The sequence below is a fragment of the Bos javanicus genome, chromosome 3 (genome assembly GCF_032452875.1).
Source record: "Bos javanicus breed banteng chromosome 3, ARS-OSU_banteng_1.0, whole genome shotgun sequence".
Taxonomy (NCBI): Eukaryota; Metazoa; Chordata; class Mammalia; order Artiodactyla; family Bovidae; genus Bos; species Bos javanicus.
This window is the reverse complement of record NC_083870.1, coordinates 91,384,765-91,410,575: the sequence shown is the minus strand read 5'-3', so window position 1 is coordinate 91,410,575 and position 25,811 is coordinate 91,384,765. Positions and strand designations below refer to the sequence as shown.

The following is a 25,811-nucleotide window of genomic DNA, read 5'->3' as shown; positions in this document are numbered from 1 at the left end:
AGCAGAGGGCTACAGAGCTTTCATATTTCAAAACTGGTATTACTTTATTTTTCAAGTATATTAAGTAATAAAACTTCAACATTTTCAGCTTTTTTGACCATCTGAGGCAATGTCTTTTATTATGATAGCCCACCAATTTTATTTAAAATTGAAAGACATTTAAGTTTTGAAAATGCTTTACAATATTTATGTAAATTTAGCATGTTAGGGATGCACAATTCTGTCACTAAGGCAGAAAAGAAATGAGCTCACAAAAAATTCCTGAATATCACTTTTAACCTGAAAAATTTCTAATAACACTGAATCTTGTGTATCTGGTCATCCAAGAAAAATAACAAATGAGTTAATGCCCTACATTACGATTTCTAAACTAGATATTTTAAGATTAGAACCAAAACAATTGCTGGAAACATAATTTAGGCTATTTCCTAAAGAAGTAATTTTACTTATGCCCATAAATATAAATTAATACAAGTATAAACAAGATCTCTGTAACTCCCATGATATTTGATAATGTCATAAACACCCTAGAAATTCATATAGTTGTGATTATAACTTCATTACTGGCAAATGGTTCAGAATAAGGCTTAGTGTTTATCTATAAATGGGCTTAGCACTTTTAATTACTGGAAATAGTTTTTCACAGAATTGATAAATGCTGTCTCTGCATAGTGTAAATCTACCTCCACAGAGGTAGAGATCTTTAGATTTAACATGTAGATTATCTTGACAAAAATATTTCTTTGCATGAAATCTTCTATATTTACAGTTAGACATGAGCATATATGTCACTATCCATATCTAGAAACTTGCCTGTTTGAAAAATGCAGATGAACCAACATAAACATTGTACAGGCGCTAACTTGATTGAGGGCTGCATACACAAAACAGTATAATTTACTCAGCCTTTGCAACTGGCCTTTGAAATACTATTGTATAAGCATTAAGGTTAATAACAGAATTTTAATATTTACTTAGAAAACCATCTTCAAGTTCAAAGAAATTAACAAACCTTTTGCTCTTAAACTCAATTTAAACCTTCTTTGTTTAAAGAAGTGGAACCTACTGGAGTAAATACTGCCTGCTGTTCAGAGATAAGCTCTGCTCCAGTCTAGCCACTAACCCAACAAATACAGAAAAAAAAAAAAAAAAAAAAAACGTAAGGGATAGAAGATAGCCAATATTGCTTAAAGTTTATGCTAATACTAAATTTGATTACTGAACTATTTTGTTAGCCAACAATGTACTCAAAAGAACTTCCAAATGCTTGATTAATGTACAGAAAAATGAAGATGCCAAATTGATGCCACATCATTTTCCCATGATTTTTAAAAATGCATTTGTCCATTACCTAAAATAAACAACAATTAGCACCATATATGTCAAGTGCTTAAGGAAAAAAAGATGAAAACATGAACATCTGATTCCAAGTCACCAACTTAAACAACTTTCTAATGAAAGTTGAGACTTCAGGCTCGTCAGTCTTATTTAATATTTTTCAAAGCAATTGAGAGTGAGTTCTATGCAAATCTATTAATAATATGATCTGTTATTCTGGACTAGATGATTCCTAAAATACTGCTTACTGAAGAAACAGATGAGGGACAAGTGCAGGTGGTTCCCAAGTCACTAATACATTTGTCTGTTGGCGAATTGCTTTCTTGAAATTCATTTTCATTCCATATTATAAGCAGTAGAGAATTTCCTAACTGTTCTACAAAAGCAGACATTTCTTGGGGTCCCTTTCTTTCATAACCCTTGGTGTTGATTCAATACATAGAAACAAGGTTTTCATGAGAAGTTGTCTTTGATTTCAAAGGTGGCATCTTACATACGGGCTTCCCTGGTGGCTCAGAAGGTTAAGGAATCCACCTGCAATGCAGGAGACCCGGGTTTGATCCCAGGGTCAAAAAGATCCCCCTGGAGTGGAGAATGGGTACTTACTCCAGTATTCTTGACTGGAGAATCCCATGGACAGAGGAGCTTGGTGAGTTACAGTCTGTGCAGTCACAAAGAGTTGGATACTACTGAGCAACACATAGGATTTATCCTTTATCATTTAGATTTAAGGTCTGAGATTTATATATCGTTGATCTCAGGAACAAAAAAGCTGGTAGCTGTAGTTAGACCTTCAGTTTTAATAGACAGCAGAAGAAGGAGTGAGATGGTAAAGGGGGATTTAGATACATGCAGAGAAAAATGAGAGAGAGGCAAAGGAGAACTAGCATGTCTCCTGACGGCTTAGCTACTCTGTTTCAGGGTTGGTGCCCAACCCCACGAGGCAACGAGGCAAAATCTGTCATTGTGCTCAATATCTGTCATGGGCAAAACTGAGGCTCAAGTAAGACAAGTTACTCAAATCTATTTCTTATGGTCTCTTGCCTAATGCTAACAGTCACTCATGGATTCAGAATGGGATGAGAATTCAGATCGAGGTTTCTCCAAATCTCATGTTCTAGATTAAGCACTCTGGAGGTATTCCAGTTCTTCCTAAAACTCGTAGGAGGGCTCAGTCCCTAAAAGCATCAGTCCAGAATGGAGGTAAATTGTTATTAAAAAACAATCAAACAAAAATTTTATATAATGTACCCTAAGCTAAGAGTTGACAAGGTAAGAATGACTTGATTCTCAACTACTTTTCTCCCAAAGCACTCGTCATTTCTTAATCCACTGGTATTCCTAAAGTTTTAGGTAAGAGGTTTTCTAGGATAAACAAGTACCTTTTATTAAATTTTGTTGGAATTTCCTTTACTATATATTCCCATGACAGATCTAAATGTTGATTCTGTCACCACCATCTGCTTGCTGTGTGACCTTGAATAAGCTTCTTAACCTCTCTATGCCGTAGTTTTCTCAACAGCAAGCAGAGAACAGTGCCTGCCTTGCAGGATTACTATGCAGATGGGAGAGCATCCTTGTAGAAGACCAATTACCACAAACGGGCACATCCTACCCAGTGGCCCAGACTGCTCTTCAAGCTTCAGATGAATGTTTCTGTATCCCTGTTAGACTGACTCTTCAGCGTCCATGAAGAACTCAGTGTTCTAATTTGAATATGTTTCTTCTCTGAAGAAACTATACCTAGTCTCTGAAACTTAAGTGTCATCTTCCCAACTAGTCGGTCCCCATACCACAGTGATTCTACCTCAGAAACTTCTCAATAGTCTCTCCTGGCCGACCACCACTGTGGCTGAGGCCCTCGCTGCATGCTGCTCAGACTGCAGCCAACACTCACAATCAGGACTGCGTCCCTGCCACTGTTCTAGCCCCACTCTTGTGTCCTCTTCAAAATGCCAGTGATCTTTCTTAACAAAACAAAAACTAAACTAAACCAAGAAAAGGGATCTGATCCCATCACTTACTTGCTCATAAACCTCCTTTAGACCCCAGCTGCCTTAAGTACCTAGAAAGTAAAAGCAGGTTTCCAGCACTGACTGGCATGCAAAGCTCTTCACCAGCTGACCACAACCTACACACAGAACCTCATCTACTTATTTCCTAAACCCTTCTGCTCTAACCACACTGAACTCCTAGGCCCTTGAGCACACAGGACTTGCCGTGATGCCATGCTACCTCAATGCTCTTTCCTCTGCCTAGAGTGCTTTTTCTCCAACACAATAAATTATTACTTTTATTTTGCTATAGGCTCCATGTTTGTGTCCCTTCAAAGTTCATATGCTGAAACTGAATCCCTTATGTGATGGTATTTGGAGATGGGGCCTTTAGTAGGTGAGTCATGAGAGCTCTGTTCTTTTCAAAGAGACCACAGGGCACTCCCTCGGCCCTTTCACCATGTGAGGTTAAAGCCAGGAGACAGTTGTCCATGAATCTGGAAGCAGGTCCTCACCAGATACCAAAGCTGCGGGCACCTTGATCCTGGACTTCCCAACCTCCAGAACTACAAGAAATTAATTTCTGTTCTTTACAAGCCATCCATTCTATAGTATTTTAATATAGTATCCTGAATAGACTAAGACAGTCTTTAAAATCAGTTCAAGTATCATTTCTTTAATACATTTTTCAAGATTCTGCCAGACTAAGGTATTCTGTCTTCTGTTTTTATACTGAATTCTCATTCAGTACTATCTAGAAGCTGTGAATACATCAATGAATAAGACAAACACATTCTGCCTTTGAGGCTTTGAGATACACTACCTATCAGAAAAGACAATTACATAAGGGATTATCATTTCTTATAAGGAGCATGCTATAACAACAAGAGTATTATGAAAGTGTATAAGAAGGAGAACCCATGGGATATTATTTCACCTTAAAAAGGAAGCAAATCCTGTTATATGCTATAAAATCAATGAACCTTGAGTACACTGTGCTATTCCACTTACACGAGGTATCTGAGAGTCAAATTCATAGAAACAAAAAGAAAGGTGGTTAGCAGGAGCTGGGGGCAGGGGAAAAAAGAGGAACTGTAGTTTAACTGGTACAGAGTTTCAGTTTTACAAGATGACAAGTTCTGGAGATCTGCTTCACAAAATGTAACTATAATTAACTGTGCACTCAAAAATAGCTAAGATGGTAAATTTTATGTTTTGTGTTTTTCCTAATTTTTCAATTTCATATTGAATAATTTCAATATCCTTTTCAAAAAGAAAAGAAGAAGAAGAAGGGGACCCAGCCTATCATGATCAAAGATAGCCTAAAAATGAACTGACATTTAGGCTGAGACCTAAGTAAGATCCAGCATCTTCAGCCTCGCGCACAGGGTTAGTGCTCAGTCCTCACCTGATCTCACCCACCAGCGACAGTTCACACTGCTGATTGCTCCATCCTCCCTGAAACACCTCCTCCATGTGGCTTCCAGGACAGATCCACTCCCTGGTTCCTCTTACTTCACTAGCCACTCCTCACTCTCCTCAGCTGGTTCCTCTCTTGTCACCTCAGTCCCTAAACACTGGAGTACCCGGGAACCCAGTCCTCAGAAATCTACATTAGACACATGCATTGCCTGGGTGATCTCACTGACATACTAAAGAGTAAGGTTGTGTTGGGTAGGGCTGAGCTTTGGACCAAACCACTGTTAATATCTAAGATATTTGTCAACCCTGAGAAACCAATTTTTGCTCCTTTGCAGGGCTGCTGGCCCTGCTGAGAATGCACAGTGTAACGGTCTTAAATACCATCTCCAAGCTGAAGGCCCTCACAGTTTATCTCCAGCATGGACCTCTTCCTAGACACCGGGCACTTACCCAATGTCTCCTCTGACATCTACACTAGGAATATTTACTAGGCATCTTAAATAAACACATCTGAAAACAAACTCTGGATCTTTCCCGTAAGATCACATTACCTCCCTGCTCGGAACCCTCGATGCTCGACTCCATTCTGACAAAAAGGCCGTTTCAGTGGCCTCCAGGGCTCCAGTGAGGAGCTGCCCTCTGCTTCACTTCTGAATCTCATCTAAAAGGCATACCCTCCCCAGGCCAGCATGCTCTCGGCCCCATTCCTTGCTTCATCTTTTTCTATAGCACTCACCATCTAACTTTCTACACTTAATTGTTTGCTGTCTGTCTTCCTTCAGCCAGAATACAAGCTCCGCCAGGGCAGAATTTTTGCTTTATCTGTTGCATCAACAGCCCTCGATACTGAGTAGGTGCTCAATAAATATTTGGTGAATGAATGAATGAATGAATGTTAAGCATCTAATAAATACTTAGGAAATGAAAGAGAAGGGGAAAAGGATTCTAGGCCTAGAGAATCTCTACCACCAGAGAGTGTGGCATATTTAAAGCACATTCTTCTATTTCCGTAACAACAAATACTGAGTTGTATTAAACTTTACCTATTTACAGCTGTGCGGCCCTAACTGGATTGTGTTACTCAACAAGCTGGGGGCTTCCTTGTAGCTCAGCTGGTAAAGAATCTACCTGCAATGCAGGAAGGCCTGGTTCAATTCCTGGGTAGGGAAGTTCCCCTGGACAAGGGATAGGCTACCCACCAGTATTCTTGGGCTTCCCTGGTGGCTCAGACGGTAAAGAATCTGCCTTCCACACCCTCAGAAATGTCCTTCTGCCTAAATAGGTCTAGTAACCAAAAGCCTATGACACTTTAAGGCTGCCTGTTCCTTTTTTCACACAGATAAAAGTTCAACTGAAATCTCTCTCCATGTAAATTTAACTAATACCTACCAGACCACAGTCAGATGGGATATAGTATTTTCTGTGATCCTTCATTTCTACACTTGTGAAAAGGAGACTGACATTTGCTTGCTTGTAACTAAAAATGGGCTTTGTGAATACTAAGTAAGATAATGTATGTAAAAATGCTCTGCAAATGCAAACATCAAATAAACAAAGTAAAGATCTGTTATGGTTATCTAAACTGCTCTCAAAAGGTTATTCTGCACACACTTTTGCTTACAGGAACAAAACTCCACTGAAAACACTTTTATACTTCTCTTTTAAAAAGATATTCCATGCTCTTCTGGTAATATGCTCTAATTCACCTTAATCCTTACAGGCATAAAGAAATGCATTAGGCTTAACAAAAAAGGTTCAGAGTGCAGAAACGGAGAATGAAGCCAGGGGAACAACAGGGAGCCAAAGTGAGGCACTGTATGTTTTGTGTGTGGAAAGAACACAGAACTGAGGGCGAAGACACATTGGTTTAAGCTCACCACTAGCTGTAGGATTTTAGACCAGGGTTTCTTAACTCTGGCATTACTGACATTTTAGGGTGGGTAATTCTTTGCTGAGGGGGCTGTTCTATGCACTGTGGGATGTATGGCAACATTCCAGGCCTCTACCTACTATGTGCCAGTAATTCCCTTCTTGTGGCAACCAAAAAGGTCTCCAGACATTACTAAGTATCCCCTAGCTGGGAACCACAGTCTTATGTAAGACTTCATATCTTCACACTTAATTTTAGTATCATCTTTAAAATGAAAACATTTACCCATAGATCTAAGATCCTTCTTTGGCTCTAAAAATGCTAAAATTCTATAAAAGATCAAAATAAAGATGACTGTAAGTACAGTCTTATTAAAAAGAAACAAGTTATGTCATGAAGGAAGTTAATATTTTTGTTCAGTTTTCCTTATTACCTTAATAGACAATGATAAAACTTTCTTGTATATTTAAAATGATTCAATTATAAAATCTTTTAAAAATACGAGATGAGAACTGGGTTATTTTTGAAAATGTCAATATCAAAAGACTAAAAGGATATAAAGACTATTCCAGAATCTACATTAAAGGGATATGATAATCAAATGCAACGCATAATTTTTTATTCAATCCTGTACTTTTCTCCAACACAATGATACATCTGAAGTGCTTAATATGGGGCCTAATACTTTATCATATGATTTTTTTAAAGGTTATATTTCATTTATAGTTATTATAAAATATCTGCTATACTCCCATGTTGTATAATATATCCTTGCAGCTTATTTTATACCTAATAGTTTATGCCTCTTAATCCCTTACGCCTATGTTGCCCCTCCCGTCTCCTCTCCCCACTGTTTGTTCACTTTATCTGTGAGTCCACTTCTTTGTTGTTATATTCACTAGTTTGTTTTACTTTTCAGATTCCACATTTAAGTAGTATCATAACAGTATATCTTTCTCTGACTTATTTCACTTAGCATAATGCTCTCCAAGTCTATCCATGTTATGGCAATTGGCAACATTTCATTCTTTTTTATGGCTAAGTAGTATTTCTTTGTATATATGTATATGTGTGTATATACACATCTCCTTTATCTATTCATCTGTTGATGGACACTTAAGTTGCTTCCATACTTTGGCAATTGTAAGTAATGTTGCTATGAACATCAGCACGTATGTATCTTTTCAAATCAGCGTGTTTTTTTTTTTTTTTTCCCAGATATATACTCAAGAGTGGACTTGCCAGGTCATAAGGTAGTTCTATGTTCAGCTTTTTGAGAAACCTCCATACTGTTTTCCACAGTGGCCACACCAATTTACCTTCCCATCAACAATGGACAAAGGTTCCCTTTTCTCCACACCCTTGCCAATGTTTGTCATTTGTATTCTTTTAGATGACAGTCACTCTGACAGGTATGAGATGATAATTTTTGATTCAATCCTGGACTGTTTTTTAAAACATCTATAAAGGATATTTTTGGTACAAGTAGAGAAATCTAAATATGGACCAAATAGTACAGAATATTAATGTATTGTTAAATTCCTTTGGTTGAGACAATGCTATTGTGTTTCTGTTGGACAATGTTTTTGCAACTTAGGTTCAAAAGGTTCAGGGTAAAAAATGTGTGTGTGTGTGTAGGTGTTTGTCTTTAGAGAAAAGTGAGATAAAGTCAGTGTGACAGAATGTTTGTAAATGCTGAATCCAGGTGAAAGGTATGCAAGTATTCACTGTACTGTTCTTCCAACTTTTCTGTAGGCTGGAAATCGCTCAAGATAAAAATTTTGGAAAAATACATCTAGTATACAAATCAAATTACATACACATTGGATTTGTCATTGGCTAAAGCACACACACCTTTTCTAAAGCTTCAGTTCAGTTCAGTCGCTCAGTCGTGTCCGACTCTTTGCGACCCCATGAATCGCAGCATGCCAGGTATCCCTGTCCATCACAAACTCCCGGAGTTCACTGAGACTCACATCCATCGAATCAGTGATGCCATCCAGCCATCTCATCCTCTGTCATCCCCTTCTCCTCTTGCCCCCAATCCCTCCCAGCATCAGAGTCTTTTCCAATGAGTCAACTCTTCACATGAGGTGGCCAAAGTACTGGAGTTTCAGCTTCAGCATCATTCTCTCCAAAGAAATCCCAGGACTGATCTCCTTCAGAATGGACTGGTTGGATCTCCTTGCACTCCAAAGGACTCTCAAGAGTCTTCTCCAACACCACAGTTCAAAAGCATCAATTCTTTGGCGCTCAGCTTTCTTCACAGTCCAACTCTCACATCCATACATGACCACTGGAAAAACCATAGCCTTGACCAGACGGACCTTTGTTGGCAAAGTAATGTCTCTGCTTTTGAATATGCTATCTAGGTTGGTCATGACTTTCCTTCCAAGGAGTAAGCGTCTTTTAATTTCATGGCTGCAGTCACCATCTGCAGTGATTTTGGAGCCCAGAAAAATAAAGTCTGCCACTGTTTCCACTGTTTCCCCATCTATTTCCCATGAAGTGATGGGACCAGATGCCATGATCTTCATTTTCTGAATGTTGAGCTTTAAGCCAACTTTTTCACTCTCCTCTTTCACTTTCATCAAGAGGCTTTTTAGTTCCTCTTCACTTTCTGCCATAAGGGTGGTGTCATCTGCATATCTGAGGTTATTGATATTTCTAAAGCTTTATTAAGTACTTTTACCCAATCCTCTCCACTCCTGAGATAGCTGGGGGCCCTGCTGAGGACAAGTCATCCTGAAAACACAACCTGATCTGTTGCTGATTACCCCTACCACCCTTCAGGATCACTGCAATAGGCTACGAGCTAGTAAGAAGCAATAAGCAGCCAGACCAGTGACAAAGGCATGCAACAAACATTTGTTCAGTGATGCATAAATGCTTCCCATACTACTGTTTCCTTCTTCTTCCTACTTTTACACACAGCTATTTTTTTTTCCTTTTACATTAGGGTAAGTAAGGAGGGGTAAAAACCAATCAGCATCTCAATAGCTTTACTTAAAAATAAACTCACTTAGATTAATAGTAATATCATTAATCATTATTATATTAATAAATGAAACAAATAGGACAATCTGAAACAGAAAAGACACTAAAAATCAGTTTACTATTATAATTATTCTGTATCCTATTTTTCTTTCTTTTCCAGAAGTGACAGTTCTGCAAATAATCTTCTCCTTATTGAGGCTGAGCTCAACTAAGATATGTAATAAGAACAGACTGGTAAATAGTCCTACAAAGGCTAAAAAAAACTTTGTTTCTTCTAAGTCATGTATGGATGTGAGAGTTGGGCCACAAAGAAAGCTGGGTGCTGAAGAGTTGATGCTTTTGAATTGTGGTGTTGGAGAAGACTCTTGAGAGTCCCTTGCACTGCAAGGAGATCCAACCAGTCAATCCTAAAGGAAATAAACTCTGAATATTCACTGGAAGGACTGATGGTGAAGCTGAAGCTCCAATACTTTGGCCACCTGATGCGAAGAGCTGACTCACTAGAAAAGACCCTGATGCTGGGAAAGACTGAAGGCAGGAGGAGAAAGTGATGACAGGGGATAAGATGGTTAGATGGCATTACCAACTTGATGGACATGAGTTTGAGTAAGCTCCAGGAGCTGGTGATGGACAGGGAAACCTAGTGCGCTGCAGTCCATGGGGCTGCAAAGAGTCGGACACAATTGAACTGAACCGATCATACATTATGTTCTTTCCTGTGTACAGTATTTTTCTATGCGCTACAGAAAAAATATACAAAGCAGAGGGAGTGGTGCCAAATACCAGCTTCACATTTAATGCATTATGTCCAAAATGGTGTCCATTAGAAAGATACTGGCAACAGTTCAAAAAAAGTTGCCACAAACTGTGTGTGGTGTGTGTGCTCAGATGCAAAGTCGTGTTTAACTCTTTGCGACCCCCTGGACTATAGTCCACTAGGCTTCCCTCTCCATGGGATTATCTAGGCAAGAATACTGCAGTGGGTTGCCATTTCCTCCTCAGGGGGTCTTCCTGACCCAGGAATCGAACCTGCATTGCAGGTAGATTCTTTACCACTGTCCCATCTGGGAAGCCCTCCACAAACTGTAAAACAATGAAAATACCATGACAGAAATCTGCTATAGGGCTACCAAAATACTTCTTACCTTCAAGCTACGGTATAGGTTTTTACAGGCAAGATTCACTTTAAGAAACTGGGGTAAGAAAGGAGGGGTTAAAAAAAAAAAATGAACGGTGTCTCCACAGCTTTACTTCAAAATAAACTCACTTGGATTAACAGTAACATCATTAATCATTATTATACTGATAAATGCACCATCCCCAGCATTACTTGACGTACGTGAATGTAAGAAAATGTGTTCCAAAATGCTGACGCAAACTATTTTCCAGATCAGATTTTTTTATTTAGTACCTCCTATGTCAAGCGTGGCCCCCTCAGACAACCACATACTCCTTTCCGAATTGGGAAAGGAGTACATCAAGGCTGTGTATTGTCACCCTGCTTATTTAACTTATGTGCAGAGTGCATCATGTGAAATTCTGGACTGGAAGAATCGCAAGCTAGAACCAAGACTGTCAGGAGAAATATCAATAACAACAGATACACATATGACACCACCCTTGTGACAGAAAGCAAAGAGGAACTGACGAGGCTCTTGATGAAGGTGAAAGAGGAGAGTGAAAAAGCTGGCCTAAAAACCAACATTCAAAACAGGAAAATAACAGCATCCGGTCCCATCACTTCATGGCAAATAGATGCGGAAACAATGGAAACAGTAACACTGTATTTTTGGGGGCTCCAAAATCACTGCAGATGGTGACTGCAGCCATGAAACTAAAAGATACTTGCTCCTTGGAAGAAAGGCTATGACAAACCTAGACAGTGTACTAAAAAGCAGAGATGTTACTTTGCCGACAAAAGTCTGTATGGTCAAAGCTATGGTTTTTCCAGTAGTAACGTACAGGTGTGAGAGCTGGAATAAAATGGCTGAAGGCCAAAGAATTGATACGTTCAAACTGTGCTGCTGGCGAAGATTTTTGAGAGTCCCTCGGACATCAAGGAGATCAAACCAGTCAAACCTAAAGGAAACAAGCCTGAATATTCATGGAAGGGTTGATGCTAAAGCTGAAGTGCCAGTACTTTGGCTACCTGATACAAACAGTCAACTCATTGGAAAAGACCTTGATGCTGGGAAAGATTGAAGGTAGGAGGAGAAGGGGACAACAGAGGACGAGATGGTTAGATGGCATCACTGACTCAATGGACGTGCGTTTGAGCAAACTCTGGGAGATGGTGAAGAACAGCGAAGCCTAGCGTGCTGCAGCCCATGGGGTTGCAAAGAGCCGGACATAACGAGTGACTGAGCAATAACAAATGTCAAGTGTTCCCTGGACTTTGTGGTAAATGGAGATGATCAGACCCTGACCTCAAAAGAGTTACAATTCAGTCTGGGTTAACAAATATATAAATAATTCCAATACAAGGGGATAAATGCTATGACTGAGCACTGTATGTAAGGGTTTCTATTCAAACTCAAGAAGGGACTTTTAACTGGGTAGAGGGGAAGACTGAATAGGAGGAAGTGGAATAGAAGGCATCAGCTCTAAAAGAAAACCAATAGCAAATCTAACGGTACATGTGGTTTGGTTAACATCTGGAATTTCATGGGACTCACGAGACTGAAATAGGAGGATGTTCAATATCTAATTCTGCCAACTACAAGCTTGTGTTAAATCTACTTTGTGGAGAAAGGATCAACCACAAGGATCAAACTGATGTCACATAGTGCTGTTGGACTAATTCTCCTGGTCTAATATGACAAGAGAATTCCCCTTTCCTTAGGAGTGAAGGTTGAGGGGAACAGGCCAGGTAGAAGGAAAAGTATGCGTATAGGCTGGGAGTCATAAAAGAACCTGGCATATTTTAAGGCTAATTTTTTAAAATGGATCCTCTAAGAGTAAATCAACACACACTATGTTTTATTTCTATATTCATTAAAATATATAATTAATGCAAGTGTCATGTTTTTAAGAGTATTAATAGCCTTTCAAAGTATCATTCCAAATGTTTTTATTTCAAACCTACAGATGTATAATATTTCCGAGTGGATATTTATGATAATCACTGTATTTGATACACAGAGAACAAAAAGGCAGTTTTAAGAAAGTAAAAGATATACAAATTAGGCATATGTTATTTCAAGAAATTTATATACTAACTATCAAGCTTATTTTAAAATATCAGTACCCGTGTACCACTGTGGACACTCAGGCAGGGGATCACTAATGCTTGTCAGGTTTACAACGACGCTAAGCAGACAGATGGACACAGCTCCTTCACAAATGACAGCGCTTCTTCAACCTTCCTCTCCTTAGTCCTCACCGCCTCTTATAAACTTATCAACAGCTGCTAACATTAGAAAGTGCTGAGTGAGAAAGCAAGGTAAACAAGATAAATATCTTCAAGGGGGAAAAAATGAATCAAGTGTCAACTTTTTGCCCCCTAACTGAAACTAGTATCTAACAAAGGAAATGGTGGTGATGAAGATACAGCAAGCTTATGAGGAAGGATATACTAAATATACTAAAGATGAGTTACAGTAAAAGACTTCCTCATGTCAGAAAGACAGTTTGGTCAAGTATACAAAATGCTTCTTGAGAAGCGGAAAGCTAGTTCCCTTCTTGACTTTGCTAATGATCCGAGTCAAGGTCCTTACCCCTAAACTGACGAGATGTTACATCACAAGATCCCGATGGTCTCTTCCAGCTTTGAAACACATCTTCAACCTTAATCTTTAAATTTACAACTTTTAACATTTTTACTGGAACAGAGAGAGGAGAGGACAGAAAATATTCTCAGCTCTACAGATAATTGCTCTGTTTTACAAAGTGTATCTTGCCAAGTATTCTTGATATTTCTCTCCCATGTTAAAATTACTGTGAATAGGGTGAATCCAAGGTAACTCAGCATGGATTCTGATAGTTGATTCTCCTTAACAAATACTTGGAACTTCTTTATCACAGACATGTTTTATACTCCAACCATAAAAACCCCAAAGTAATGAAAAGCAAACAGGACTTGCTTGTTATTCTCTACAGATGTCAGTATGTCTGCACACATCTCATGAACCAATTGTTTTTTACGGTACACGTTTTATATATTACACATACATTTTTTGCCTGGTATAACTGAGAATACTGATTGCTCAACAGACAATGGATATTCTCTCAAAATCAAATATGATATACAAACTAGTGAAATATAGGATGATCTGTTGCTACTGTTATTTAAATGTTTCATTTAAAAACATTTCAAATGAAGCAGAAGGAAATCTTACAAAATGAAAAGTACTAACATTTTAAAAGTATATAGTATTTTAGTAAACATAAAACATAAAACACTCCAACATAAAACTAAACACCCCCCCACACACACAAATGTTGATAATAAACTAAGGATTCCTAATGTTATTAATAACAGACAAGTTTTTCATTTAGCTTTAAAAACAATCTTTTTTTGGGGGTATTATCAACAATTATAAGAGATTTTTAGCCTAAAAAAAGGCCAGTTTCTAGAGCAATTTCTCTTTCCTGGGGGGAAAAATGCACAAATTTGATTTTAGGACAAAACATAATGACATTTAGCTGAAATAATTACCACCATTCTTAAAAGAGGTGCTAGTTGAGAGAATCATTAACCTAATATTAAACATGCAACAAGTAAATAAATACAAATTCTGTACATTCCATGGCACTAAAAGAAATAACACTTGAAAAAACAGTATCACTTGGTTTCCTGGCAATGGATACCACTATAGATCAAATTACATCACAAAAAAATTCTTGAGGCACTACTCAAATGCTTTGGAGAGATCTAATCTCTTCACACTTAACCCACAACTCTTCAAGGCCTTACTTTTCTGAATTATAACATTATAATTTATTGGACACAGAGCAAAGGAAACCCATCAGCCTTGAAACTGTAACAGGGAAGGGACTGTGATTGGTTCACTCCTGTATGCCCAACATCTACTCAGTGCCGAGCACACATTCAATGCTCAATAAAAACCTACTGAATGAAGGTAGATTTAAGCGTTTTATTGAACACAGGTAATGGACTATTACCTGTCTTGCTGCTCTGACACTTTGGGTATTTAATGCCTGTTTTTTATCATTGGAATTTGATTTCTATCTTTATTTAATATAAATCAGAGAACTCTTCTAAGAACTCTTTTTTCCAGTATTTTAATAAAAATTCCAGAAACAGCAGTCTTGCTCTCTTAGAAATAAGTAAGCAGACATGGAAGAGTACATTAAGGTGAACAAATGACCGAAAAGAGTCAAGTGAGTGGACTGTTTCTTGAAAACAGCTGCTGCTGCTAAGTCACGTCAGTCGTGTCTTCTTGAAAACAGCAGATGAGGCTAAGTCTGGAGCCACCAAGAGCCCAACAGTCATGAATAGCAGTGCTCAGTTCAGTTCAGTTACTCCGTTGTGTCTGACTCTTTGCAAGCCCATGGACCGCAGCATACCAGGCCTCCCTGTAGCAGGGCTACAAGCCCCAGAAATCACAGGTGACAAGGGAAGGCCTTGTTGTCCAGGTATGCATCTCTATTCCATCCCTTTGGCAATGCAAAGCTAAACAAACAAAATCTATGCTTTAAAAACAGCTGTTTCCAAGACAGAGTCATAGATCTCAGAGAGTCTCTAAATGCTGGCAGGTTAATCGAAAGGTGAGTCCAAACATACCTGAGTCATAGATAACGAAGTTCTAAAATCAGTCAACAAGGCAAAATGCTCGGGAGATATTAGGTGAGGAATGGGGGGAACACGGAGAAAAGGAGAAAGGCAGGAAAAGCGACTAAACAGAAGCTCCATTAAAGCTCAAAATGTGACTCAAATTCGAAAAGTCCTGCTGAACCACATCTTCTGAGACAGTTTTCTTATAGCTAGAATTAGGAACTATCTAGTAAGTATATAATCAAATATGAAATTTAGATTAAAAAAGAAGTTCCCAATTTTATGTTAGGAAGTAATATACTTTTTCCAGTTTTTCAGTTACATAAAACACAAACCCTTCCTATATTTAACTTTCCTCAGTTGCAAAGTTTTAAAACAATTTTAGAATCTAGGCAAAATTTCCCTAAGAATCATGAAATACTTTAATCAATTTTTAAAGCTATTTTCATTTTTAATGGACACCAGAGTTTGATTTGTCTTCATTTAATAGAGTTTATATACTTTTTAAAAACTTAATCTTTTTTTAATTCAGTAAAACAGAAGAGTTTTGGTACATAGGGTACCTATGTACCCTATCACCCAAAAATAACAGCCATTAGTGTTTAGCATCAGTTTATTTAGAAAACCAAGTGCGTATATTTACATATGCTATTTTCTGAAAGGCCTCATAGCTTTTAACTTCTCAGATAGATTAAAGAATGAAAATTAACCATAGATTTAGTACAAGATGCCCATTTCACGGACGAGAAAACTGAGGCTCAGAGAGGCAAACTGACTTGTCCAATAAACTTATAGTTAGCAATCAACAGAACCCTGAAGAGAAATGTACTATCTCCCAAATTCCTGGTTTAATATTCTTTCAAATGCCATTTGATTTTTTATTTCCCTTAAGATATTCCTTCTCCATTCATTTATTTACCTAGTCAAACACTGTGAGCCAGGGGTCTCAGGGACACAGAGATAAAAAGAAATATTACTGTTCCTCAAGTCCAGTGGAAATACAGATACATACATGTAAATACACCTTTTTGTTAGCTAAAATATGATCATGTCTTTACTTGGTGTACCTACAAAATGCCGTTGGGAGAATGTGGCCAGGTGAGACAAGCGTGCCTTGAAGAGAAACACCATTCAAGGTAATCTCGAAGAATAAATCCATGTTAGCCAGAGAGATGCTTATTGAGGTTTGGGGAGGAGAGTGAGGGGACAGATGGCCCCTGAACATGGCACTGGAAGGCAGGAGGCATGGTGGGGTGGAGAAGGATGGAGATCTTGAAAGAAAGGAGTTCAGATTTTACCTACAGGAATTAAGGAGCCACCAAACATTTTTAAGCAAGGTTCAGTTCAGTTCAGTTCAGTCGCTCAGTCGTGTCCGACTCTTTGTGACCCCATGAATCGCAGCATGCCAGACCTCCTTGTCCATCACCAACTCCCGGAGTTCACTCAAACTCATGTCCATAGAGTTGGTGATGCCATCCAGCCATCTCATCCTCTGTCGTCCCCTTCTCCTCCTGCCCCCAATCCCTCCCAGCATCAGAGTCTTTTCCAATGAGTCAACTCTTCATATGGGGTGGCCAAAGTACTGGAGTTTCAGCTTAAGCAAGGTTATCTCATAACTAAAATTTATATTTTACAAAGATCATTCTGGTACCCATGAGTGGCACAGAGAAACAGTAAGAACGGGACATGAACAAAACCAGAGCAGTAACAGCGGGGGCAGGAGAGATATTTACGGTTAGAATTAACAGGCTACTTGATAAGAAGACAAAGTAAGGAGTTTTAAATAAATTAACTAATTGACAGATGGTGTTGCCATTGGCAGTATGGAATACCTTCATATTTTTTAGGATCTGTATTTTAAATTGCTTTAATTTAAATTGCTACTACAATGCTACACAGTAGGCTTCTAATGGTAAATTGCAGAAAGCAATTCAATTTTCAACCAAAACTGCCAATATGAGTGAGGAATGGAAAGAAGGGGGGAAAAAAGCCTAAAAATTTTGATCTGTTTATGAAAGCTAGATTCTAAAAGAAGACAAAGTAGAAATTGAAAAGCACTGGCAACAGCGACTAACAAATCTTTCTGGAAAAGATTTTAACTTCAGAAACCATTTTGGAAGCCTACTGATAAGGAATATATCATATTTATTTTCTAAATAAAATATTTCTAACATAAACATCTTAAACTTAAGTGAAAGTATATCAAATGCTGTCAACTGAATTTCACAATGCACATAACTGAAACAGATACTACAAGAAAGCAAACTATACTGGAACTTAAGAAGTGAGAAGACTTTGGAAGGCACTGAAGATATTACTTATTTCCAAGAAGAAAAATAAAATCTTCAACTTAGCCCCAGAAAAAGATTCCACCTTCATGGCTAAAGATTCCTGCTTCATGGCTAAAATATTTCAATTTTGGTAAAGATTATCAAAATGAAATGCCAACTTAATTGTGTTAGCTCTTTTCTTCAGAACAAATAAACATATACCAAATCTAATGTCACCTACTACTAATATGAGCTTATGAAAAAATTTTTACAACTCAATTGTGACTGAAAAATATTTCAATACTGAATAATAAAAATTCCTATTATAATATAATGAGAACGAGAAATACAAACTTAAAAAAGAAACTAAAACTCCCTGGAAGGAAGGTGAGAAAAAACATCTACTCTTGAAAGTGAAGCACAACTTTCTTAGCAATGCCTCCACAATGCGAAAGTCTCAGGCTGACACGTCCCTTGTATCTCAATGCTTGCTTCTTTATACGCCCAACTTTCTTCTTCTTATTTTCTTATTTTTTAAATCAAAACCGTGGTAAAATGTATTACACATTCCTGGACTTTCTTAAACAGAACAGACTGTAACCTTTTCTGGAGTGCGGCATCAGTAAAAACAGCCTCTCGGGGGCACGCAGCACACAAAGCTGTTGCACATCACTCCATACACACGGCTTTGCTTTCAAAGCTTCCTGTCTCCTCCTTCATCCCTGAGCTACTTGTCACTTCTCACTACTGTGTTTGCCTCCAGCAGCTCATCACCGCATGTCTAGACTACTGCAAAACACTTCTAATTTGACAGGAAACCTAATATTAAAGCTTATTTGAACTATGTTTAAAAAAGAAAAGACAAAACAGCTAGGACTTTCCTGGTGGCTCAGTGGTAGAGAATCCACCTGCCAATGCAGGAGACACAGGTTTGACCTCTGATCTGGGAGGATCCCATACGCTGCGGAGCAACTAAGCCCACGCGCCACAACTTACTGAGTCTGTGCTCTAGAGCCCGTGAACCACAACTACCGACCTCACACGCTCAGCTCCTGAAGCCCTCATTCTCCAGAGCCCGAGCTATACAGCAAAGGAAGCCACCGCAACGAGAAGCCAGCACACTGCAACTTTAGAGCAGCCCCCCTACTTGCCGCAACTGGAGAAAAGCGTGAGCAGCAACAAAGACCCAGAACAGTCAAAAACAAAAGCAATTCAATAAATAAAATAAAAAAACTAAAACACAAACGAGTGAAGTGCATGATCTTGAGTGCATGTGGAATATGAGGGTGTTTTGAAATGGTTTAATCTTATATATTTTACTTCTCATTTCTCTTTGGTATTTCAAATAAAAAAAACTTCTGGGAAAACTGAACTCCACAGACAGGAAAATTATTACTGAACCAAATCTTCCTGAATATAATAATTCTTATTAAAAGCAACAATTTTTCATCTTTGCACTCAAATTCAAATAAAATCCATGTTATATGCTTTTTGAGCAGTAAGCACGAAGCTGTGGAATACCTTGATGTCTGCTATTTAGGTTATATTACGGTTGAAATTCTTTCCTCAAATTATTAAAACAACATTTACTTTTCTAATACTGTTATTGGTTTCAAATTTTAAGCTAACAGGATTATTATGTTGCATAAAGCTGTCCCTACCTACTATGATTTCACTAGAATACGCCTCACTGATACACAAAAGGTACTTCTTTCATGCCAAATTACATTCATTCTAATAGCAAATGGTCACGTAATTACAAGTCAGATGAACTCATATGCCTAGTTCGCAAAGGAGACACATATATACTAGATTATAAAGAAATTTTTATTTCAAAATTAATCTTTCAGAGTCCCTATTTTTCACGTACTTTCAACTGAATTTTGGAATTCTTTTTTCCCTTTTTTTGGCCTTGCCCTGTGGTATGCAGAATCTTAGTTCCCAGCCCAGGGATGGAACTGCTGCCCCTTGTACTGGGGGCACAGAGTCTTAACCACTGGATTGCCAAGGAAGTCCTGGGAATTATTTTATTTTTTTAACTGTAAAACTTATAAATAGATTCTACATTTTCTAATTGAACAAGTCACAGTAGATCAGAACCTGTAAATCATATATTCAAATCACAAATAACAAAAATTTATTTATAAGATATTTACTCCACATTCAAATGAGCTAGAATTGTGTATTTTAGAGGAAAAAAAGGACACGAGTTTTAATATAAACCTTAGTGTATTATGTAATATACAATGTATAATTTTAATTCATGTATAACTACCCACTTAATACCAAAAGAAAAAAAAAGGGGCAAAAATAAGTTAAGGAGTTACAAATTAATGTGATTTTTATGTGATTTATATATAGTCTAGCAGGACAACTTTAGGGCTCTTTAACAAAAAAGCAATGAAATCATGCAAATACTTCTGACAAAATATTTCCAGAAGACTATTCACAATTAAACAGAAACAAAACAAGGAGTTCACAATATTAGTGAGATCACAGCATTAAATGTCACTTCTAGGAATAAGAATTAACATGAAACTTGACACTAAGGTATTTCTGTTAAAACTCTCCTTGCAAAAAAAATCTATTTTAGTATTTTCTAAAGACAAAACAAGGAAACTTAGTAACAAGTAAGGTATATTGCACAAGTGTTAAATTTTAAAACGTGCCTAAAAGGGTTCCTGGTTCTAACTCTCTGGATAGGATCACAGTTCTTAAAAGGACCAACTCTGTCCCAGCTCTAGGAGGGCAGAGCCAGGGGGCATGCCCTGAATAGTGGTCAGGGGGGCTGACATTAACCATAAAAGAAACACTGAAGAATTCTAACAGCCGGGGGTGTTAAACATCTGGATAAGTTATTTGGAGCAGCTGTGAGATCTCACTCTCTTTAATAATAGAACAGATTCCTACCTGCTGTGGAAAGGTTGTTAAGTAATGCTATTTAAAATCAAAACTGGTGAACTTTTCAAAATCCCATCCAGCCAAGACACCAAGAATTAATACACATCTACACCCAGCACAACTTTCTGCAAAGCAGTACCTTTAAGTCACTGGAAGATTATCTAAAAAAGTGGCTTTCTGTGCAGTGTTATGCATTCTACTAGATATCTGAGTCTTTTCTATCTGCATTCTCCTTGGTGCTACTGAACCAGAAGTTAACTGCTTTTACTTTCCAAATTTTAATTTTTAAACCAAATCCTAATTATAGCATGAGCCCAAATTACTAAACTGATTGACCTAACTGCATGACCTTGGGAAGTCACTTCTTGTAAAGCTAGAGGCTTGCACTAAGATCCACCAGACTGTAACCTCTACATTCTGTTCCCAGCCCTGGAACCTGGAAGGATTAAATGCTTACCCAATGAGAGGACTGTTCCTGTTATCAAATGACAAATACAAAATAAATGCAATCATTTTTTTCTTTTTTAACAATTGGATTTTGATCTGTATATTCCCAAATATTTTTAAGAGGACACTGAAACTGAAATTTCCTATTGGGCCAATACAAATTTATATAATTTCAGCCAAGGACCTCATTTTAAAGAAATAAAACAAGTAGATTATACAAGAGCTGACAATCTTTACCTTGTTTATTACACTTTCTTTTCTCCAGCCTTTAACTGTGTCCTGTCCCTTTTTCATTTGAAAGGCAGGCAGCTGATAGGGAGAGAGTGCAATGGACTTGGAGTGAGCGGGCCTGGATCCTAGTCCCATCTCTTTCATGAACTGACTCTGTGGGGACATGAATGACAGGCTGACAAGCCCCTTTGGGGCTTGCCTGCTTACGTATGTAAAACCAAGGAGACAAACTAAGCATTAATTTCTGAAGTCTTCTTTAAAAAGGTAGGATTCTCCCTTCATTCTATCCATTATCCTATTCCCAATGCGTTGATTCAGCCCTTGCAAGCCACATCTTTCCTAGCTTGTACAGGAACCTCAAATTTGTCTCTTTCCCTTTTTATTTTTCCTTTTTATCTTAAAATGAATTCAATCTTAAACCATGAGTTGAGTAGAATGAAAAACACACTGTCTTTGCAGTCAGAGAGACCAGTTTCAAATTCAGATTTTGCCACTAGCTAAGCATAGCTCTAAAACAGTGATGTTATTAACTACCTCACTGGGGATTAAGTACAATGTATAAAGCACCTAACAGCACCTGACACCGTATAGATGCTCAACAATGATCAGCGCTTCTCCCTGTTTCCCAAGATCAAATGCCTCAGGTTCCCGTTGTCCACAAGAATGACCAACAAACTGCACAAGCGGCATGCAAATAGATTTGTAAAACTACAGAGGCAACAACTGGATTAAATATTCTCACCAGGTTCCCATGTGCCTGTATCCTTGGTGGTCTTCTTCTGGGTAAAGCATCCTCAGGCACCAGTAGCAACCCCCACTTCCCACTCTGACCTTGCAAAATTAAATGGTAGAGCCAAATCCACAAGTCAAGAGGAAATGAAAACTTGACAGGGGTCTTCACAAAGTCATAGATTCTCTAGATTTTATGTGAAAGCAGACTCCTCAGCCTGTCATTCATGTGAAAGGAAGCCAAAAATTCTTAGTGTTTAAATGTTCAGGCAGGGCAGCTAACGTGGATGTTAAAGTACCACCAAGCATTACAATTTATTTTGATTTTGCAATTCCAGGAAATTAAAAGGCGTGATAAAAGAAAAAAAAGTAAATTTTTTTCACAAAATGAGGATACGCTGAACTTTGAAGAACTATAAAAGCAGCTTCAGAAAAAGCAGTGGCTTTCTTCTTGATTTCAAAACTGGGTCAAAACTAATTGGAACAAGAAGAGTGATGGGGGCTTGCAAACAGAAGCTCATTTCTTAAAGCGATTTAAATACAGTTATTTAACAGACTGGTTCCAAATAGGAAAAGGAGTTCATCAAGACTGTATATTGTCACCCTGTTTATTTAACTTCTATGCAGAGTACATCATGAGAAACGCTGGACTGGAAGAAACACAAGCTGGAATCAAGATTGCCGGGAGAAATATCAATAACCTCAGATATGCAGATGACACCACCCTTATGGCAGAAAGTGAAGAGGAACTCAAAAGCCTCTTGATGAAAGTGAAAGTGGAGAGTGAAAAAGTTGGCTTAAAGCTCAACATTCAGAAAACGAAAATCATGGCATCCGGTACCACCACTTCATGGGAAGTAGATGGGGAAACAGTGGAAACAGTGTCAGACTTTATTTTTCTGGGCTCCAAAATCACTGCAGATGGTGACTGCAGCCATGAAATTAAAAGACGCTTACTCCACGGAAGGAAAGTCGTGACCAACCTAGATAGCATATTCAAAAGCAGAGACATTACTTTGCCAACAAAGGTCCGTCTGGTCAAGGCTATGGTTTTTCCAGTGGTCATGTATGGATGTGAGAGTTGGACTGTGAAGAAAGCTGAGCGCCAAAGAATTGATGCTTTTGAACTGTGGTGTTGGAGAAGACTCTTGAGAGTCCTTTGGAGTGCAAGGAGATCCAACCAGTCCATTCTGAAGGAGATCAGTCCTGGGATTTCTTTGGAGAGAATGATGCTGAAGCTGAAACTCCAGTACTTTGGCCACCTGATGTGAAGAGTTGACTCATTGGAAAAGACTCTGATGCTGGGAGGGATTGGGGGCAGGAGGAGAAGGGGATGACAGAGGATGAGATGGCTGGATGGCATCACTGACTCGATGGATGTGAGTCTCAGTGAACTCTGGGAGTTGGTGATGGACAGGGAGGCCTGGAGTGCTGCGATTCGTGGGGTCGCAAAGAGTCGGACACAACTGAGCGACTGATCTGATCTGATTTAATTATATGGGACCTTTCCCCCAAAGTAGGAATAATTACAACCTTTACTTCCATACACTAGTCAATGATACAGCTGAGTTACCGGGTAACAGAGGGCAATCAATCAAGTGTGTGGAAGTCTGGAAACCAAAGAGATCTTGTGAAGAAATCTAGTTTTTTGAAGTGCTATTTTCTTTCCCAAGCTACTTCAGCCCATGCTGCCAAAGCATATGACTAAAAAAGACAGAATATTATTTATGAAAAAATCCTTTCAGGAGGCTTAGCTTCATTAAGAATTATCCAAATTCACATCTCTACTTAAAAACCCAAACCACTAGGGTAAGCCAACCTACTCTACTGGACCTTTGAAATGTACTATGCAGCAAATCGGACCAAAACCCCTATCATGAGCTGTCATTTTTCTGCAAAAGAATTATTCACCAACACTGTTGCTTCTGGTTGATACTTTTTTTAAAAAAAAATGAGAGGTAAAGTCTGTTTTCTCCCTCGTGTTCTTTGCTCACATCTCAAACTAAACAGAAGGAATCATCTCCACCCAGACTTGAGATCTCTGATCAAAGCCATTCACCTAGAAGGCCCTTTCTCCTTAACAGACTCCTCCAGTCCCTATTTTCCACCCTGTCCCTGTCCCTCTGCAGAGCACTCTCATTGCTACAACCCCTTTCTCTGGTCTAGCTTTCCCTCATTTCTGACTTAATCAATGACCAGTACCCAGACTTGGTCCCAGCTTCATATTCCAACTCCGGTCCCATCACTGCCGAGCCCTTCCTCAGCTCTGACTCCTGTCCTGGCCTCTTATCTCTAACCTTTCTCAGTCTAATCCCCATGGCTTTAATACCTGATTTTATCGATGACGCCCCAATCCACATCTCATATCAATTATTGTCATTCCTGGCCTCTGCCCAGTCCCTCTTCATTTTAGACCCCGACCAATCTCTTTTTTCTGGTCCTTGGCTAAAACCCAAATCCCATCGTAACCTCAAGTCCTCCTCTGACCCAGCAAAGGCCTTTCTTTACCCTGGCTGGCCCATCCCACTTTTTCTCTGACTCTGAACCTGGTGCCTTCCCCGACTCCTTCACTGAAACCCTGGGCCACGAAATCTCGGGTCCTTGCCTAGTCTACTAGTACCCCATTTCTGACTGCCTGATAACACGCGCCACCCCCCATCACACCCTCCAGGCCAATGTGTCATCTTCCCGCATCTCGGGGATGCCAGCTTTGGACCCTCCTCCCCATCCCCTTCCCGGACCTGCCCCGCTGGTGACCTCAGCTCAAGCCCGAGAGACCCCTCCCCACCCTGCCGCGCAGCCCTGCCCCGCATCCTCAATTCAGTTTCATCAGCCCTTACCCTATGGGCTCCACTCCCTACCTGACCACAGTCCGTTGACCTCCGTCCTGACGAGCCCGGTGCTCCATTTGCCCTTTCTCCGTGCCTCCCCTGCTCCACACGCTCCCCGCACTTCAAGCCCAGTGGGGTGTGTCCCCTCCCCACGGAACTCCAGCCCGCTAGCCTCTCCCACGGGGGTCACGGGTCGCCCCTCCTCACCTCGGCGTCCACCACCTCGTGGTACGCGGGCGGGGGGTCGAACCCGCCGCCGCCTCCGGTGCTCCCACCGCGGGAGGGGCCGTCGCCGCCGCCGCCGTCGCCCCGCGAGCCCCCGCCGGGCCCGGGGCTGGGGCCGCCACCGCTGTCCATCGGCTCGTAGCCGCCGTAGTCGAGGCCCGGCCGCTCGTTGGTGAGCAGCGCCACGGCTTCGTTGATGTCGTTCTTGGCCAGGCGCAGGGCCTTGCGGATGGTGGCGGGGTCCGAGAAGCCCATGCACAGCAGCGTGGTCATGTGCTGCTCCTCCTCCGATTCCATGGCTCCGGCCTCCGGGCCCCGCCGGCCGGCGAGCAGCGAAGCTGCGGGTCCGGGGCCTGGCGGGCCCAGCGGCGCTGCCTCTGCGCCGTCCCCGCGCCCGGGCGGGCCCTTGCGCTCCTGGGCTGCGCGCTCCGCGGCCGCCGGGCCAGGTTGGGCGCGGGCGTGAGCACCGCGAGCCGAGCTACGGCGCTGGGGCGCTCAGGAGTGGCGGCGGCCCGGCCCAGCCCTGCGCGCCGCCATGTTGGCCTCCTCCTCCGCCTCCGCCTCCTCCGGCCCGCGGGGCCGCGCCTCCGCTCCCGGAAGCCGCACGAGCCGCCGCCGGGCCCGCAGGTCACGGGTGAGGGTTGGGGGCTGATTTTTCTTTCTTTCGTTTAAAAAAAAAAAAACAGAGGCAACAGGGAGGGGCCGTGCCGCGCAGCGTCTAGGTCGAAAGGGCCGCCATGAGGCCCAGGCGGAGGCGATGGAGGGTTCGCCGCCGCCGCCCGCCCATTCCTCCGGCAACAGGTTCCCCCGGGATCGGGA

General features: G+C 40.2%; 1 protein-coding gene across 4 annotated transcripts in view; it reads right to left on the bottom strand.

Moving 5' to 3' along the window:
* USP24 (ubiquitin specific peptidase 24) overlaps positions 1-25,483 on the bottom strand; it is a 155,870-nt gene extending 130,387 nt beyond the window's left edge. For all 4 annotated transcript variants that reach the window (XM_061411816.1, XM_061411818.1, XM_061411820.1 and 1 more), the window contains exon 1: positions 24,975-25,483. In XM_061411816.1, the coding sequence (XP_061267800.1) occupies positions 24,975-25,289 (315 nt within the window). In that variant the 5' untranslated portion in view covers positions 25,290-25,483. The remainder of the gene's footprint in view (positions 1-24,974) is intronic.
* Positions 25,484-25,811: the final 328 nt, after the last annotated feature.